The 19,222-nt window shown below is 45.4% G+C and overlaps 1 protein-coding gene across 1 annotated transcript in view; it reads left to right on the forward strand.

Annotated features, from left to right (window-relative positions):
• LOC140393215 (tudor domain-containing protein 1-like) overlaps positions 1 to 18,632 on the forward strand; it is a 61,190-nt gene extending 42,558 nt beyond the window's left edge. The window contains exon 7 of the mRNA XM_072479445.1: positions 13,363 to 18,632. Coding sequence (XP_072335546.1) covers positions 13,363 to 13,440 — 78 coding nt within the window. The 3' untranslated portion in view covers positions 13,441 to 18,632. The remainder of the gene's footprint in view (positions 1 to 13,362) is intronic.
• Positions 18,633 to 19,222: the final 590 nt, after the last annotated feature.

Here is a 19,222-nt window from a genome sequence, read left to right on the forward strand (position 1 = left end):
AGTTACAAGGTAGCGAGGAAGGATCTAAAGAGAGAGCTAAGACGAGCAAGGAGGGGACATGAGAAGTATTTGGCAGGAAGGATCAAGGAAAACCCAAAAGCTTTCTATAGGTATGTCAGGAATAAGCGAATGACTAGGGAAAGAGTAGGACCAGTCAAGGACAGGGATGGGAAGTTGTGTGTGGAGTCTGAAGAGATAGGCAAGATACTAAATGAATATTTTTCATCAGTATTCACTCAGGAAAAAGATAATGTTGTGGAGGAGAATGCTGAGCCCCAGGCTAATAGAATAGATGGCATTGAGGTACGTAGGGAAGAGGTGTTGGCAATTCTGGACAGGCTGAAAATAGATAAGTCCCCGGGACCTGATGGGATTTATCCTAGGATTCTCTGGGAGGCCAGGGAAGAGATTGCTGGACCTTTGGCTTTGATTTTTAAGTCATCATTGGCTACAGGAATAGTGCCAGAGGACTGGAGGATAGCAAATGTGGTCCCTTTGTTCAAAAAGGGGAGCAGAGACAACCCCGGCAACTATAGACCGGTGAGCCTCACGTCTGTAGTGGGTAAAGTCTTGGAGGGGATTATAAGAGACAAGATTTATAATCATCTAGGTAGGAATAATATGATCAGGGATAGTCAGCATGGCTTTGTGAAGGGTAGGTCATGCCTCACAAACCTTATCGAGTTCTTTGAGAAGGTGACTGAACAGGTAGACGAGGGTAGAGCAGTTGATGTGGTGTATATGGATTTCAGTAAAGCGTTTGATAAGGTTCCCCACGGTAGGCTATTGCAGAAAATACGGAGGCTGGGAATTGAGGGTGATTTAGAGATGTGGATCAGAAATTGGCTAGCTGAAAGAAGACAGAGGGTGGTGGTTGATGGGAAATGTTCAGAATGGAGTTCAGTCACAAGTGGAGTACCACAAGGATCTGTTCTGGGGCCGTTGCTGTTTGTCATTTTTATCAATGACCTAGAGGAAGGCGCAGAAGGGTGGGTGAGTAAATTTGCAGACGATACTAAAGTCAGTGGTGTTGTCGATAGTGTGGAAGGATGTAGCAGGTTACAGAGGGATATAGATAAGTTGCAGAGCTGGGCTGAGAGGTGGCAAATGGAGTTTAATGTAGAGAAGTGTGAGGTGATTCACTTTGGAAGGAATAACAGGAATGCGGAATATTTGGCTAATGGTAAAGTTCTTGAAAGTATGGATGAGCAGAGGGATCTAGGTGTCCATGTACATAGATCCCTGAAAGTTGCCACCCAGGTTGATAGGGTTGTGAAGAAGGCCTATGGAGTGTTGGCCTTTATTGGTAGAGGGATTGAGTTCCGGAGTCAGGAGGTCATGTTGCAGCTGTACAGAACTCTGGTACGGCCGCATTTGGAGTATTGTGTACAGTTCTGGTCACCGCATTATAGGAAGGACATGGAGGCTTTGGAGCGGGTGCAGAGGAGATTTACCAGGATGTTGCCTGGTATGGAGGGAAAATCTTATGAGGAAAGGCTGATGGACTTGAGGTTGTTTTCGTTGGAGAGAAGAAGGTTAAGAGGAGACTTAATAGAGGCATACAAAATGATCAGGGGGTTAGATAGGGTGGACAGTGAGAGCCTTCTCCCGCGGATGGAAATGGCTGGCACGAGGGGACATAGCTTTAAACTGAGGGGTAATAGATATAGGACAGAGGTCAGAGGAAGGTTCTTTACGCAAAGAGTAGTGAGGCCGTGGAATGCCCTACCTGCTACAGTAGTGAACTCGCCAACATTGAGGGCATTTAAAAGTTTATTGGATAAACATATGGATGATAATGGCATAGTGTAGGTTAGATGGCTTTTGTTTCGGTGCAACATCGTGGGCCGAAGGGCCTGTACTGCGCTGTATTGTTCTATGTTCTATAACAGGACGACATTTCTGAAGGTGCTAAATACAGGACAGGCAATTGAGCACAGGATATACGCCACAGAAATGGGCCATTCGTCCAAACCAGCCCATTCTTGAAATTTATGCTCCATTCAAGCCGCCTCCCATCTTTCTTCATCTAAATCTGTTATAAACCTATTTTCCTTTCTCCTTCATGTGCCTCTCCAGCTTCCCCTTGAAGAGTATCTGTACTATTCACTTTGACCACTCCTAATAGTAGCAAGCTCAACATAATCACACTTGTAGAATTCAGAAGAAATTTGTTAACCCAATCAGATTGTTTGGTGACAAAGATGAAGCAACAGTGCAGAACAAAGGTCAACTTTGAGTGGCTTCAAGAATGTTAGTGATATTCCAGCAATGTCTTCTCCAAAATCTCCAATGTGTCTGTTCTAATGGAGTGGAGGAAAACTGGAAAGAGCTGAAGACAGCCATCATCTCAAGCTGTGAAGAAATCATCAACTACAATAATAATGATTATTACTACAAGACCAGGAAACAGCAAAACTGGTTCAGCGAGAATGACCGCACCCACCATCCAAGAGCTCATTGACAAGAAGAGGAAAGCTTTCTGTACCTGGCAAAACAACATAACCAGCAAGGCAAAGAGGAGAGATCATCACTTAGACATGACGGAGGTACAAAAAGAACTAGGGAAATGAAGAACCAATAGAGGACTGAGAAAGCTAAGGAGCTGCAACCTCTCGCTGACGAGCATGACACCTGGGGCTTCTTCAGTGGCAGCCGTGTATTATCATCTACAAGATGTACTGTAGTACCTTGCCAAGGTTCCTTAAACAGCACCTTCCAAGCCCCTCCGCAGTCTCAAAATCCCATCTGGAGAGGAGACTAATCCGTGACATATAGGAGAAGATCATTAGCATAAAGTAACACCCTATGTTTTCTCTTACCCCCCCCCCCCCCAACCCAAACAATCCCCCAGAAGCGCTTAGTGTCACCACCATCAAGAATGAGCGGCGACAATGGTCTTGTACCCCTGCTCAGAGGGAAGCTTGTCGAATTGGTGTGAACGCTAGCCATTGGGTTCTTGTACAGCAGTCGCAACCATGAAATAAATTTCTGCCCCAATCCAAACTTTCCGAGTACCTCAATGAGATACTTCCACTCCACTCTGTCGAGTGCTTTCTCTGCATCTATAGCTGTAATCACCTCTGGCTCGGGGCCGAGGAAGGCGAGAGGACAACGTTCAGAACACTCCGTATATTAGATGACATCTGCCTACCCTTCACAAATTGGTCCTCCACTGTATCTGGGAGACATGGCTCTAACCACAAAGCCAGCATCTTCAAGCAGATTTAGCAGCAAAATGGGCCTGTAACAGCCACACTCTGTGGGTGTGATGACATGCCTGTAAGCAATATCATGGATGGCTGGTGGTGCGACCTCCAACCAGCAGGTGGCGGTACAGCCACACCATGCGTTCTCAAGACAATGGTCATGTGACAAGGCACATGAGTTGGGGCACATCCGGCCATAGGCAGATGGTTAGTGGACAATCGTACCAGGGTAGTTCCAGAGGAAAACCAAGAAACTCCATGATAATTTGCTCTGGAATAGATCGTTATCTTAACCATGTGTGATTCAATAAAGATCCTGGTTTGGACAAGTCAAGTTGTTTGGTAGATTCCTTGCTAGAAATCGAACACCAAACACAACAGTGGGGGTCCTTATCTTTAAAATAAGGGAGTTTGGAGGGCTTTAGAAGCATATCAGGCAGGTAACCTCGAGCTAAAACGTCAACAAACATCCGTTACTGGTACTAGCTGGTCGGAGAATATTTTGTAAATTCAACGGTTTACCCATCAGGCCCTGGAGCCTTGTTCATCTGCATCAATCCAATCACCCTCAGCACCTCATCTGAGTCTAACAGGGCCCTCGGCTCCTTCCTACTCTCCTCTTCTACTCTCGGGAAGGGCAACTTGTCTAGTAACTCCACCATATCTGGCACCCTCCGGAGGCTCCGACCTATACAGATTCTTACAGAAAGCCTCAAATGCAGACTTCTCTCGGTGATGTTACTAAACCACCCCTCGGGTTCCTGACCTGCATAATCTCCCAAGAGGCCGCCTGCCGCTCGGTGTACCAACAGACAACCTGCCTTCTCCCCATGCGCATATACTACTTCCCTCGCGCGTCACAACTGTTTCACAGCCTTTCCAGTGGATAACAAGTCAAACTGCACTTGGAGCTGCTTCCTGGTTGCAAACAGCTCTGGGGTTGGAGCCTCTTGAGTAGTGGCAGTCAAACACTGCCTTCCCTGCCTCACTACATTATCTAAGAGAGCCTTATATGAGATCATCTCTCTTGTTATCACCGGTTTAAGTTACCTCCCATAGTGTAGAGGGAGAGACCGATCCATTGCTGTTAAATCTGATGTACTCCTCAATGGCCGAGGCTATATGATCACAGAAACCCTTCTCAGCCAGTAGTGCCTCATCTAATCTCCATGGGATCTGTCCCCAGCTCAAGGTCTAAATAATGTGGAGTATGATCAGAGATCACTGTCCCCGAATATTTAGCTTTTCTGACTCCCGGATGACTGGCAAATAGCACTCGTGCAATGACCACTTCCAACAAGAGATAAGGTAACCATCTTTGTATGGAGGGCATTAGCTATGAGGAGCGGTTGAATAAACTCGGTTTGTTCTCACTGAACCTCACTGGAGGTTGAGGAGCGACCTGATAGAGGTCTACAAAATTATGAGGGGCATGGACAGAGTGGATAGTCAGAGGCTTTTCCCAAGGGTAGAGGGGTCAATTGCTAGGGGGGCATAGTTTTAAGGTGCGAGGGGCAAGGTTTAGATTAGATGTACAAGGCAAGATTTTTGCACAGAGGGTAGTGGGTGCCTGGAACTCACTGCCGGAGGAGGTGGTGGAAGCAGGGACAATAGTGACATTTGAGGGGCATCTTGACAAATCCATGAATAGGATGGGAATAGAGGGATACAGACCCAGGGAAGTGTAGAAGATTTTAGTTTAGACAGGCAGCATGGTCGGCACGGGCTTGGAGGGCTGAAGGGCCTGTTCCTGTGCTGTACTTTTCTTTGGTCTTTGTTCTTCTTTGGGAATTCAATGGCATTACCATCACTGGATCCCCCACCATCAATATCATTGACCAGAAACTTAACTGAACCAACCATATAAAACTGTGACTACAAGACCAAGTCAAACGCTTGGAATCCTGGACCAACTGACTCCCCAAAGCCTGTCCAGCATCTACAAGGCCCAATCAGCTTGCCAGGATGAGGACAGGCCCAATAACACTCGAAGCTTGAAACCATCCAGGACAGAGCAGCCCGCTTGATTGGCACCCCATCCACCGCCGTCAACTTTCACTCTCTCTACCACTGACGCACAGTGGTAACAGTGTGTATTTGTTTCAAGATGCACTACAGAAACTCTCCAAGAATCTTTCAAAGCACCTTCCAAACCCACAAGTCTACCATCTCAACACATGGGAATACCACCACCTGCAGGTTCCCTTCCAAGCCATGCACAATTCTGGCTTGGAACTATATCGCTATTCCCTCACTGTCACTGGGCCAAAATCTCGCAAATCCCTTCCTAACTGTGCATATACATACACCACATGGGCTCCAGCTGTTCAAGAAGCCTACTCATCACTACCTTCTCTAGGACAATTAAGAATGCAACAAATGGACTTCCGGTTGCGGCGATGCGGAGCTAAGCCGCAGATTTCGGCAGCTCCCGCTATCACGGACTTTTGGGCTCTCCAGAGGAGCCCCAACGGAAATGTTTTGATTGAATCCCATGTGGGAAGGTGAAGTAAGGTCCCCCTTACGTTGTATGGCAGGGATTAGCGGTGGAGTGTCAGAGAAAGAGGCTTTGGAGCAGCGGCAAAAACGAGGGGGGGAAAAACAAGATGGCGGAGGGCGGAGATCGAGCAGCATGGGGGCCGGACCAGCAGGAATTCCTCAGGCGCTGTGTGGAGGAGCTTAAAAGGGAGGTGTTGGCGATCGAGGGGCTGAAGGAGACCCAGAAGGCCCAGGCGATGGGGCCCCGTGAGGTGAGGGATAAAACTAATGAGAACGAGGACGAGATCCTGGGCCTGGCGGTAAAGATGGAGGCGCATGAGGCGGTGCACAGGAGGTGGGCCGAGAGACTCGAGGTCCTGGAGAACAGGTCGAGGAGGAAGAATCTCCGGATTCTGGGTCTCCCCGAAGCAGTGGAGGGAGCTGATGCTGGGTCGTACGTGAGCACGATGCTCCATTCGCTGATGGGTGCGGAGGTCTCTCCGAGCCCCCTGGAGCTGGAAGGGGCTCACCCGGTCCTGGCGAGGAGACCCAGGGCTGATGAGCCGCCAAGGGCGATAGTGGCGAGGTTCCATCGCTTCGCGGACAAAGAAAGTGTCCTGAGATGGGCCAAGAAGGTGCGGAGCAGTAGATGGGAGAATGCGGTGATCCGAGTCTACCAGGACTGGAGTGCGGAGGTGGCAAAGAGGAGAGCTGGCTTCAACTGGGCCAAGGCGGTGCTGCACAAAAAAAGAGTCCGGTTCGGAATGCTGCAGCCTGCGCGACTGTGGGTCACGTATCAGGACCGACACCACTATTTCGAAACGCCAGAAGAGGCTTGGACCTTTATCCAAACGGAAGAATTGGACTCGAACTGAGGGGCTGTGGTTGTGGGGGGGATGTTGACTGTATATGGGGTTGTAAATATGGGTAAAGAATGTTTCATGGGTGGGATGATGGATGGGGATGTGGGAAGAATTCTTGTTACATTTTATTTTCTGTTGACAAGATAGTGGGAAATGTGGGCGTCGGTGCTGGAGGGAGGTGAGACTCGGGGATGGGGGAACTGGGATAAGGCCGCAACAGGAGCTGCACCACAGGGGGCGGGGCTGGCTCAGGAAAGCACGGGCTTTTTCCCGCGCTAGGGTGGGGGGGCGGGGATGGAGGAAGGTAAGGAGGAGGAGAGATTCCCACACGGGGGAGAACAACGGGAAGGCGGGGGAAGCCGGGGTCAGCAGAAGTCAGCTGACTCACGGAAGTAGTATGGGGGGAGCAAAAGAGCTAGATGCGGATCTAGCGGGGGGGGGGGGGGGGACAATAGGGTTGCTGCTGCACTGGCCGAGGGGGAACTGAAAATGGAAGAGGTGGTCGGGGCGGGGATTCCCCGTCTGGGGGACTGGAGGTGCGGGCACGGGACTGGCCTAAGATAGGAGATGGCTAGTCGGCGGGGGTGGGGGTAGCCCCCCAATCCGGCTGATCACGTGGAATGTGAGAGGCCTAAACGGGCCGGTTAAGAGGGCCTGAGTGTTCGCGCACCTAAAGGGACTGAAGGCAGACGTGGTCATGCTTCAGGAGACACATCTGAAGGTGGCAGATCAGGTCAGGTTAAGGAAGGGATGGGTGGGACAGCTGTTCCATTTGGGGCTGGATGCGAAGAATAGAAGGGTGGCAATACTGGTGGGGAAGCGGGTGTTGTTTGAGGCCAAGAATATAGTAGCGGACAATGGAGGCCGATACGCGATGATGAGCGGTAGGTTGCAGGGGACGGAGGTGGTATTGGTAAATGTATACGTCCCAAACTGGGACGATGCTGGATTCATGAAACGGATGTTGGGGCGTATTCCAGACTTGGAGGTAGGGAGCTTGATAATGGGTGGGGATTTTAACACGGTGCTGGACCCAGCATTAGATCATTCCAGATCTAGGACGGGGAAGAGGCCGGCTGCGGCCAAGGTGCTCAGGGTGTTTATGGATCAAATGGGGGGAGTAGATCCGTGGAGATTTGCCAGGCCCTTGGCCAGAGAATTTTCTTTTTTCTCCCATGTACATAAGGCCTACTCCCGGATAGATTTTTTTTGTTTTGGGCAGGGCATTGATCCCGAAAGTGGAGGGAACGGAGTATTCGGCCATAGCCATTTCACACCACGCCCCGCATTGGGTGGAGCTAGAGCTGGGGGAGGAGAGGGACCAACGCCCGTTTTGGCGGTTGGATGTGGGACTGCTGGCAGACGAGGAAGTGTGTGGGAGTGTGCGGGGGTGCATCGAAAGGTACCTGGAGGCCAACGACAATGGGGAGGTGCAGGTGGGAGTAGTATGGGAGGCGCTGAAGGCGGTGGTCAGGGGAGAGTTAATCTCCATCAGGGCTCATAGGGTGAAGAGAGAGGGCAGGGAAAGGGAGAGGTTAGTGGGGGAGATTTTAAGGGTGGACAGGAGATATGCAGAGGCTCCTGATGAGGGACTACTCAGGGAGAGACGAAGTCTCCAGACGGAGTTCGACCTGTTGACCACAGGGAAGGCAGAGGCACAGTGGAGGAAGGCACAGGGGGCGATATATGAATATGGGGAGAAGGCGAGGCGGATGCTGGCACATCAGCTCCGTCAGAGGATGGCAGCGAGGGAAATAGGTGGAATCAAGGATGGCAGGGGAACTACGGTGCGGAGTGCGGTGAAAGTGAATGAGGCATTTAAGGCCTTTTACGAGGAGCTGTATAGGTCCCAGCCCCCAGGGGGAAAAGAGGGGATGCGACGATTCTTGGACCAACTGGGGTTCCCGAGGGTGGAGGAGCAGGAGGTGGCTGGTTTGGGGGCGCCCATTGGGGTGGAGGAGCTGGTTAAAGGACTGGGGAACATGCAGGAGGGGAAGGCCCCGGGGCCGGATGGGTTCCCGGTGGAGTTCTATAGGAAGTATGTAGACCTGTTAGCCCCGTTGCTGGTAAGGATCTTCAATGAAGCAAGGGAGGGGGGGGGGGGGGACCCTGCCCCCGACTATGTCGGAGGCGACGATCTCTTTGATCTTGAAGCGGGATAAAGACCCACTGCAATGCGGGTCGTATAGACCGATCTCGCTCCTCAACGTAGATGCTAAGTTGCTGGCAAAAATGTTGGCTACGAGGATTGAGGACTGTGTCCCGGGGGTGATTCACGAGGACCAGACGGGATTCGTAAAGGGTAGACAGCTAAATACCAATGTGCGAAGGCTCCTAAATGTGATAATGATGCCATCGGTGGGGGGAGAGGCGGAGATAGTGGCAGCCATGGATGCGCAGAAGGCCTTTGACCGAGTAGAGTGGGAGTACCTCTGGGAAGTGTTGAGGAGGTTTGGGTTCGGGGGAGGGTTTATTAGATGGGTTAAGCTCCTGTACAGAGCCCCGGTGGCGACTGTGGTCACGAACCGGCGTAGGTCGGAGTATTTCTGGCTGTACCGAGGGATGAGGCAGGGGTGCCCCCTGTCCCCTCTGCTGTTTGCATTAGCAATTGAACCTTTGGCCATGGCGTTAGGGGAGTCTGGGAAATGGAAGGGGGTGGTCCGAGGGGGAGAGGAACATCGAGTGTCGCTGTTCGCAGACGACCTGTTCCTGTATGTGGCGGATCCAGTGGAGGGGATGGTTGAGGTCATGCAGATCCTAAGGGAGTTTGGAGACTTCTCGGGCTATAAGCTCAATGTGGGAAAGAGTGAGCTCTTTGTGGTGCAGCCGGGGGATCAGGGAAGAGGGATAGACGACCTACCGTTGAGGTGGGTGGAAAGGAGCTTTCGATATTTGGGGATTCAGGTAGTTAGGAGCTGGGGGGCACTGCACAAACTTAATTTGACGCGGCTGGTGGAACAGATGGAGGAGGACTTTAAAAGGTGGGACATGTTGCCACACTCACTGGCGGGCAGGGTAGTCGATTAAAATGGTGGTTCTCCCGAGGTTTCTTTTTGTATTCCAATGCCTCCCAATTGTGATTACCAAGGCCTTCTTTAAGAGGGTAAGCAGGAACATTATGGGATTTGTGTGGGCGAGCAAGACCCCGAGGGTAAGGAGGGGGTTCCTGGAGCGTAGCAGAGATAGAGGAGGGTTGGCGTTGCCGAATCTGGGTGGCTAGTACTGGCAGCCAACGTAGCGATGATCCGTAAGTGGGTGATGGAGGGAGAGGGGGCGGCGTGGAAGAGGTTGGAGATGGCGTCCTGCAAAGGAACGAGCCTGGGGGTGCTGGTGACTGCACCGCTGCCATCCTCGCCGACAAGGTACACCACGAGCCCAGTGGTGGCGGCAACGTTAAAGATCTGGGGGCAGTGGAGACGACATAGGGGAGCGATGGGAGCCTCGGTGTGGTCCCCGATCAGGGATAACCATCGTTTGTCCCAGGAAGGATGGACGGGGGGTTTCAGAGCTGGCATCGGGCAGGGATTAGAAGAATGGGGGACCTGTTCATCGACGGGACGTTTGCGAGCTTAGGGGCGCTGGAGGAGAAATTTGGACTACCCCCGGGAAATGCCTTCAGGTACATGCAAGTGAGGGCGTTTGTGAGGCGGCAGGTGTGGGAATTCCCGCTGCTCCCGGCACGGGATTCAAGACAGGGTGATTTCGGGCGTATGGGTCGGGGAGGGCAAGGTGTCGGCGATTATACCAGGAGATGAAAGAAGAGGGGGGATGCTTTGGTAGAGAAGCTGAAAGGTAAATGGGAAGAGGAGCTAGGGGAGGAGATTGAGGAGGGGCTGTGGGCTGATGCCCTAAGTAGGGTTAATTCCTCTTCCTCGTGTGCCAGGCTTAGCCTGATACAGTTTAAGGTAGTTCATAGAGCCCATATGACGGGGGCGAGGCTGAGTAGGTTCTTTGGGGTGGAAGACAGATGTGGGAGGTGCTCAGGAAGTCCGGCGAACCATGTCCATATGTTTTGGTCATGCCCGGCACTGGAGGGGTTCTGGAGGGGAGTTGCGGGAACAGTGTCTAAGGTGGTGAAAGTCCGGGTCAAGCCAAGCTGGGGGCTAGCACTATTTGGAGTAGTGGACAAGCCGGGAGTGCAGGAGGCGAAAGAGGCCGGCATTCTGGCCTTTGCGTCCCTAGTAGCCCGGCGAAGGATCTTGTTAATGTGGAACGAGGCGAAGTCCCCCAGCGTGGAGGCCTGGATAATGATATGGCAGGGTTTATCAAGTTGGAGAGGATAAAGTTTGCCTTGAGGGGGTCTGTGCAGGGGTTCTACAGGCGGTGGCAACCGTTCCTAGACTATCTCGCGGAGCGTTAGATGAAGGTCGGACAGCAGCAGCAGCAACCCAGGAGGGGAGGGGAGGGGGGGACATCTTTCTGGAGGAGGGAGGGAGGGGGAAGGGGGACCTTTCTGGGGGGCATTTGAGCAAGAAAATACATGAATGATCCGGGAAACATATGTACGGGAGGAATCCAATGTACAAAGTTCTGTATCATATTGACTTGCCATGTTCATGTGTTGCTATGCGAGCTTTCTTTCTTTTGTGTAACGGGGGGGAGGGGGGGTTGTTTTGTATGGTTGAAAATTTTGTTACAAATTCTTAATAAACATTTTTTTTTATAAAGAGTGCAACAAATGCTGGTCGAGCCAGATTGTGAACTTCATTTGTCCCGTCACGGATTCTTGCGGAACAGCACTTCTGACCTTTGGCACTTTCATCCTTTACTCCCACTCTGCTTTCGATCTTGAAGCCAGCTAGCAGTCAATTCTGTCATTTGTCCCAGATTCTCTCAACTTATTCATTTGTCTATTTCTGTTCTGTTACCTCTCTTTTTAAAAACAAAAAGGAAAAAATCAGTAAGGTTGTTCAGGCAAATGTTTTTCTTTTTGAAATCCATGCTTACTATTCATTGTTATATTTATTATTTCTAGGTGCTCTTCCATTCTCTTTTTCAGTAGGGAATTTATTATTTTTCCTATGATGTCTTGGACTGTTCTGTTCCCCCTTTAATACAGAAATTAAAAGTCAGTTATCAGCCAGAACTCCAGAGCTGCACTTTTTAAAGTATTTATTAAATATGTGCTGAACTGAAGAGGTCTTGCAAGGTTCATTGGGGCATTGTTGTGGGGTTGAAGATGGGATTATGAGGAAGCGGCAGTTGCTAATTTCAAGTTCAACAGATGGGATAAACTCCAGGAGAGGAGAATGAGGGAGCAAACACTTAGGCTGGGGATTCTGCCCCCGCAGTGGGTTTTCTGGTGGAAGATGCGGGTCACCATTGGCTGTCGGGTTCCTGGGTGGCACTGCTGGCAAACCATGCAAAATGCCATTACCTTCAGCAGGACTGGATGATCCTGCCAGCGGCGTGTTGCCTCTGCTGTCAGAAAACCCTGGCCAGTATCGCAGTAAACATAGAGAAGGATGTTCAAATTAGAACTTGTACGACTTCAGCTTGTCCAAGGGAAATGAGGGCTTTGGATGGTGCAGCTTCGAGGCCAGTGAAAGAATGATGACATGCAATAGATGGTTGGCAACAATCTGATACCATGCTTTCAACAGGAAAGAAGCAATAATGCTTTGAGTACTTGATTGTGCGTTGGGTTCAAACATACTTTGAGATGATTGCAGAAAGGCAAAGAGTTGCTGCTGGCATCTCAAACCTACAATTCAGTGTGGTATGATGTGTTTTCATGCTGTAGCTGGGACGATGGTAGGAGTACATTGAAGTTGTCAGTTCTGCACCTCACCATGTTGCGTGAGAAGACTCCTGGTCCTAGGATATCTCCCGGCAAGGATTCCAATCAATAAATTATCAGTTGTCTAATGACCATGTCCATCGGGGAGGTAAATCATTCCTTTTTGGGGTGAGTTTGCTCCAAAATTACGTGACTGCTAGTGGAAAATTGGATCCAAGTCATCATCATTGGCAGGCATACTAGTAACTGAGACAGGCTACAAATAATCATGTAGGTTCAGAGTAGACCTAGTTAGAGAAAGAGCTCATTGCCAGTGCTCACTGGTAGGTTTTGTGCTTTTAGTTGAAAAAGGTGGACTGTTACGCACACTTTATAGTCACGGAACCTTGCCTCTTATCGATCCGTTTCTAAATTCTCCAGCCTTTGATAAGGGAGCAACACTCCCAGGGGATTGTACAATTCAGGCAAACAAAGCTACCTCTGGATTTCCCATAAATTTGGTTTGGAAATTCTCCCAGTGTATTTGATTTCTACATATATCAATCACCTTCCTGATCAATATCTCAATCTTATTCATAACTGGATCAGTTTAGTTTTATGTTTTGAAAGGTAATCAGTGAATCCTGATTAATCTATTCCACTTATAACATCCTTTGGGAGAACATTCTGTTAATTTGTTGTTCAAAGCAGGTTTCTTTTGTTATGATGCCTTTGTTTTGGGATCCAAGTTAAATGTAAATGAATTGCATGTCCATTTATACCTGTAAGCCTTTTGAAGTCCAATGTCTGGGGACTAATTCAATACTTTTCATTTATTCAACTTCCACATACAAATATAAATGGGTCATTTTTACTTGTTTCTAAGGTGATATTCTCACATGGATTCATGGCAAACTTTTATTTGTCTAAGTGGATGTTGATTTTTGTATCCTTAAATGAAGGTTCAATCTACAGTAAGAGATCTATTGCAGTTTTTGTTAAAAAATGCTATCGTACTGCCATGTTTGCAACAAGTGACACAATATATTTTCTTATTAATATTCTGAAGCTGCAGTTGTGCTTTTGATTGCAGATGGAAGAAATCAAGCAACAACTTGCGGTACTCATGAACAAAAATAAGGAACAAGTGTGTAATAAAACTGAAGGATAAATGTACAGTGTATTTTTTTTGTAGAAGGAACAAATGTAGTACATAGTTTTTGTTCCTCTGCTTTGATAAATTTCTTGTTTTGTTTTGACTCATTACTGGAGTTTAAAGAAAAAGGAAAAGTACAGATGTTTATCTGCTTGTGTTTTGTGCTATCTCTGAATCTTGCCTGTTCATTGTAAAACTTTAAAACGTGAAAGATTGTTGCAAAAGAAAAAACAATCACACCTGCTGGAAATAAGTCAGCCAGTAGTCAATATCTGAACGAAGATGGTCTTTATCAGAATATTCTAAAATTTGCCCCAATAAAGACTATGCTATCCCTTCAGAAATAAAAACATAAAATGCCGAAATACTCAACGGGTAAGGCAGCATCTGTGGAGAGATGACCTTTTAGGCTGATGACCATTCATTGTACACTATCCCTTCATTGTGCTTCAAATTAAATATTACTTTATTCCTGAAATGGTAAGTAGAGAATTAAATGTAGAAAAAATGTTTTGGCATTTTCTACATGAATGAACCTTTAATCCTCTGTATAAAACTGCATATTATTAAGGTACAAACATTTTCACAGTTCAGTGTGAAAAGAATGGCCCAAAGGTTAGCACGGCTGTGCTGCAATTAAAGTTGTGAAGAACTTGGGTGCAATTTTAAAGTTACTATAAGTAGGAATGAAAAAATGACAATATGGCTCACCAATCTGCATCCTTCAACACACACACATTTGTCACAGCCTTGCCATAGATGTGAATTGATATAGGTCAAACATTGGTGAATAAATGATAATTTAAAAACACATCCCTGGCTCCTTAAATGAAAAAAGCAGGATATCAATCATAAGCATTATTATGACATTCTGAAATAATAGAAAATGTAGCAAACACATCTGCTCAGAGATAGAGAGTAACAAAGTTACTGCAATTACGTCCATGGTCTTTGCTGATTTATGTCTGGATATACTATATTAATCCTTTAAAATTACTGAGCTCCAGCAGATGACAGTTCAAAAAACTTAAGTATTGATAGAAGTATACACAGACTGTCAACTATAAACTAATGAAACCAATTGCATGCATAGGTTAAAAGATTTTAAGTTAGTTGACTTTTGTAAAACATATTTTTCTATGGTGTATTTTGGCATCTTCAAGAATTGAAAATACACGACTCAATATTATGTTCAGCTTTTGGTGTTCATGCATAGTGTGACATGGGTTAGTTGGTTTGCCGGTGTTAATTTTCTCGGCTGCCTGATTTTGAGTTTTGAGCTATTCACTAAAAGTATCATTGACTTCAGATCAGAGGCAGGCAAGTTGCATAAGCTATGGTGTTGAAGTGAGAAAAACGTCTTGTGTATGAAACGTTGTACACTTGTGATTGCAATAATGGGAAGAGTAGGGACGTTTCTCTGACTTGATGTGTACAATTCTGTAGATGCCCACAGATATTCCACCCGTGTCCATTAATTATGTGAGACTTAATTTCTTCAGTCTGCTTGACCACAGAGAAAGTACAACCTGAACCCATTTTATTCTCATCCTAAACTGGCGAGGAATTGGGACCATGAATTCTGGACAATTTCATCCTCCCATACCCAAAAATAAGAAAGACCTTTCATTCATATAGAAGTTTTGACGCACTTCCAGATGACTTTATGGCCAATGAGTTAGTTTTGTTCGATATTTGCTGTTGTCACATAAACAGATGCAGCAGCCAGTTTGTGCACAGAAAAATCTTTTAGAAAATTAAAAGTTTGAAAGAAAGACTTCCATTTATATACCATCTTTCACAACCACTAGATGTACCAGAGTGCTTTACGGCCAATTAAGTATTTTTGAAGTGCAGTCACTGTTGTAATGTAGGACATGTCTGAATTGTGGTGGTGCGAGAATCTCTTCGAATACTATCATGGATTTTTTTTTTACATTCCTCTAAACAGACAGGTGAAGACTTTGTTTAATGTCTCATCCAAAAATGACACTTCAAGAAATAGTGCAAAACACAGGTGCCAACAACCACTTATATTCCATCCATAAGGTTGTTTTTCAACTGAGCCCAGATAAGGTGTTAATCATACAGTCTTTGTTTTTTAATTCAGCCCCGATTAAGTCCTGCTCTTCTTGCAACTCTCCTGCCTGAGGCTCACGCTCCTTGTATTCCAATGGCAAATACCAACTTTGTTGTATTCTTTTGCGTTCCCTTACTTGGAGAGCTACTCCTTCCTAGTATTCATTGTGTCAAGTGAAAGGCCTTTGTGATCTTTTGATTTTAATAAGGATCTTTCACAATGCACTGTCCAGATCGATTTTGTTATTATTTTCAAGTAAGAAAGAGCCAATTAAATTGTTATTGGATTAAAAGGGCAAACAAATAAATAATGAAGGGGAACCAAGATGTAGAAAAAAAGAAAAAGATCAAAGGGACCAGGAAAGGCAAAACCAGAAAAAAAAAATAGAATAATGAAGAAAAGGTGAGAATTATATAGTCATATTTATATGACCTTGAAGGATGCACGATTGACTATATTTCAGTTTTCCAATGGGATGCTTTCACGGCCTGCTTGCATTATTGTGAAATAGGGGTAATACTGTACCCATGTATTGAAATGACTACATGGACTCCTGCTTATTGCCTTCCGATTGCTTGTATAATTTTAATTATTAAAATGCCTGTCAAGATAGATTTTTTCCAATCTTAAATATGAACAGTACACAATTACCTAGAGATTTAGTTTGTTCATGAGGCTTTGCACTAGATGTTTCTTGATTACATTTTTCGAGTTATACTTCTGCTTTCCAAATGATTTCTGGTCAACGATTGGCTGATAGTACTTGAGTCCAGACTCAATTGCTGTGAAGATACGGTAAACTGAATTGGTGTTTCAGCAAATGTGAAATAATTAAAATGACAGTAAATTGAAATACACATTGGGTGATATCCAATATTATTTTATCATGATTTGGGTAACCACCACCAGACATCAAGAAAGTCACTATGGGTTTGTGACCCTCAACCAAAGTTTATTAATACCGTTGCTTTCATGATGAGTTGTGGTTCATGATTAGCCTATGCAGGGTAACAGCATTGAGATTATTCCTGTTCTTGTCAGTATATCCACATCATTTTTTTTCAAAGTGAAAAATTGAACAATGGAGATTAAAGGAGTCATTGTTAGATTTTATTTTTCCTTCCCCGTAAGCAGAGGCTGCAACTTTAATTGTAGCGCTTGCAATTAATTCTCCAACTGAAATCACTAACAACATAAAACTTACTGTATTTTGTGGCTCAATTTTGGAATAGATGTTGTCTTGCTTTCTGAACCATAGAAGGTCTAGTAGAGAAGGGTTCTACATGGCAAACTGCTCTGAATCTGTAAAATGGACCTTGATATTGGTTATTTGTGATTCTAAGTACATAATTTTCTGACGAAAGACATCGGTGAGAAGTGTGCCCATCAATATTGCAATTGTTTTTGATACTTGGTGGCCAATCCACCTACCCTGCACGTCTTTGGTTGTTGGGGTGAGACCCACGCAGACATGGGGAGAATGTGCAAACTCCACACAGACAGTGACCTGGGGCCGGGATCGAACCCGGGTCCTCGGCACTGTGAGACAGTAGTGCTAGCTACTGCACCACCATGCTGTTCTCGCTGCTTGTTCATTATCAGAGGGGGACGAATTGATAACTCGGATCATCTCTCTCGTAAAAAAATTGTATTTTCAGGTTAACTTTGTGGCATGAAGAGAACTAGTACTTCAATTACATGTCTATTAATTTTGGCAGCATTGTACCATAATTACAAGGTCACAGTTTTTAGACTATACGCTTTCATGGTTGGACTATTTTGAAAACTATAAAGCTATCTCTGTATTTGAGGGTTGTTATTGAGGTTGTTTGAAAATCATGCCACAAATTCTGAGACCAAACATTTAAAATATCACTTCAGCATTGATACATTTGTTATCAAGTGCAACCAAATATGAACATGTGGGGTAGACTGGTGATGAAAACATTGCAGGACTTGAATGTGATTAGTTAAGTGATCTAATTTCATCTAAAAGAAGACTTTGGATTAATTACTGAACTTTCACCTCTGACCTGGCCTGAAATCCAACTCTGACAATATCTCCTTTGTCTTCAGGCTATACGGCATCCTGTGAAAAAAAAAAATTTGGTCAGTCTTAACATAGTTCTAAAAGGCAGGAGATGACATCTTGAACTTGGGCACTAGATTGGTACTCACACTCAGTGACCACAAGCGAGCCAGGGCATTTTCTCTTGCCCTCCGGTCATGTGACTTATGAAAGTGACTTTAATAATCAAAATTAGCTAGGAAGATAGTTTTTCAGTCATTAAAATATCCAGTTTAAAAGAGTCCTATATAGCTTACTTCAAAGGCAGGACTTCGTATTGTATCAACATTCCTCTATTCATTGTAGTAGGTTCAGTCAGCAGGTTTTGTTTTATCTTATTAGCACTGGGCCATATTTTCTAACAAAAAGGAAAATAATTGAAGGTGAACTTAAATATGATTGCCTCTAAAATAACTGCATAGCTGGAATTCAAGATCTTCCTCCATATTGTTTAGCCGCTGCAAATTGTGGCTATTTTGCATAAATATTTTCATATCATGAGAAGAAACTAACTTTAATATCTTTACCTGTGAAAGTACAAAGATTTTGGGGTATTTTTTTTTGTAAGTTGTGGGATAAGTGTGGAGATTGTATTTTGAGGATCACAGTATTTTCACTGGTCTGTACAACATTTGATCAAGTACCAATGATCTCTTGACCTTGACTATTACAACAACAAATAATACTTAAATAAATAGTCATGGGTTAAGACTTTAAAACTAACCTATCTGGTTGTTGTCCAGTAAGTGAATTCTCTCTGTCCTTCCCTCTCCCCTTCCCCTCAGTTATGCATAATTTTCAGAGATTTTAAAGAATCTGAAATTTAAACGTCTTCATTTTTTTTGAAACCAAAAGTTTGAGTTTGTACGTACAATTGTCCACTTTTATTTGAATATTAGTGGTTATATTAAGATGTTTCATCAGTTTGTGGTGGAAGCAAGTCTATTTCTTTGAAGATGCTATTTAAGGAAACTATCTTGTTATTGTAGAGCAACGTGATGGAACTGGCAATGACATTTTTGTTTGACTGAAATTAAAAAAAAATCAAGCTTTGAAGCACACTTTGTCATTTGCATTATTTTATTTATCTTCATCTTCCAAACTAATTTCATTGAGTTATATCATGCAGGGTGTGAGGATTAGGTAAATTGGGAGATCTTGGTAGGAGTTTAAGAATTTGGTAATAACTTACTCATCCTAGTTTTCTTATTCTCCCATTGGCACCAAGAAAAGGGAGTGCTGTCATCCATGACGAGTAAGCTCATAATAATAGGATTATATTATGTACATGACTTTATTTAATGTAACAACCCTTTTTCCTATGTTTACTTGAGAATTATGAGAATTTTGTCCATAGTGCTGTGTGATCTTCAAACATATTGTCACAACACCTTGTGCGGTCAATTCCAGCCCCACTTGACCCAGAGTTGCAACACAAGTGAAATTAGATTTTATTTAAAATACTCTAGGTTCTTGGTTGAACCCAATAAACTGCAGTCACCAGGTTTGTAACTTTAACACAAGTAATATTTTATTGTGCGCAGTATTATAATTAAACACAAAATGTAATGACTATCTGATACCCCTTTCCCAATCCCCCCTAACTAACTGCCCCCACTTTTTGCAGCAGACCACACGGTGGTGGAAAG

The sequence above is a fragment of the Scyliorhinus torazame genome, chromosome 16, assembly GCF_047496885.1.
Source record: "Scyliorhinus torazame isolate Kashiwa2021f chromosome 16, sScyTor2.1, whole genome shotgun sequence".
Lineage (NCBI taxonomy): Eukaryota > Metazoa > Chordata > Chondrichthyes > Carcharhiniformes > Scyliorhinidae > Scyliorhinus > Scyliorhinus torazame.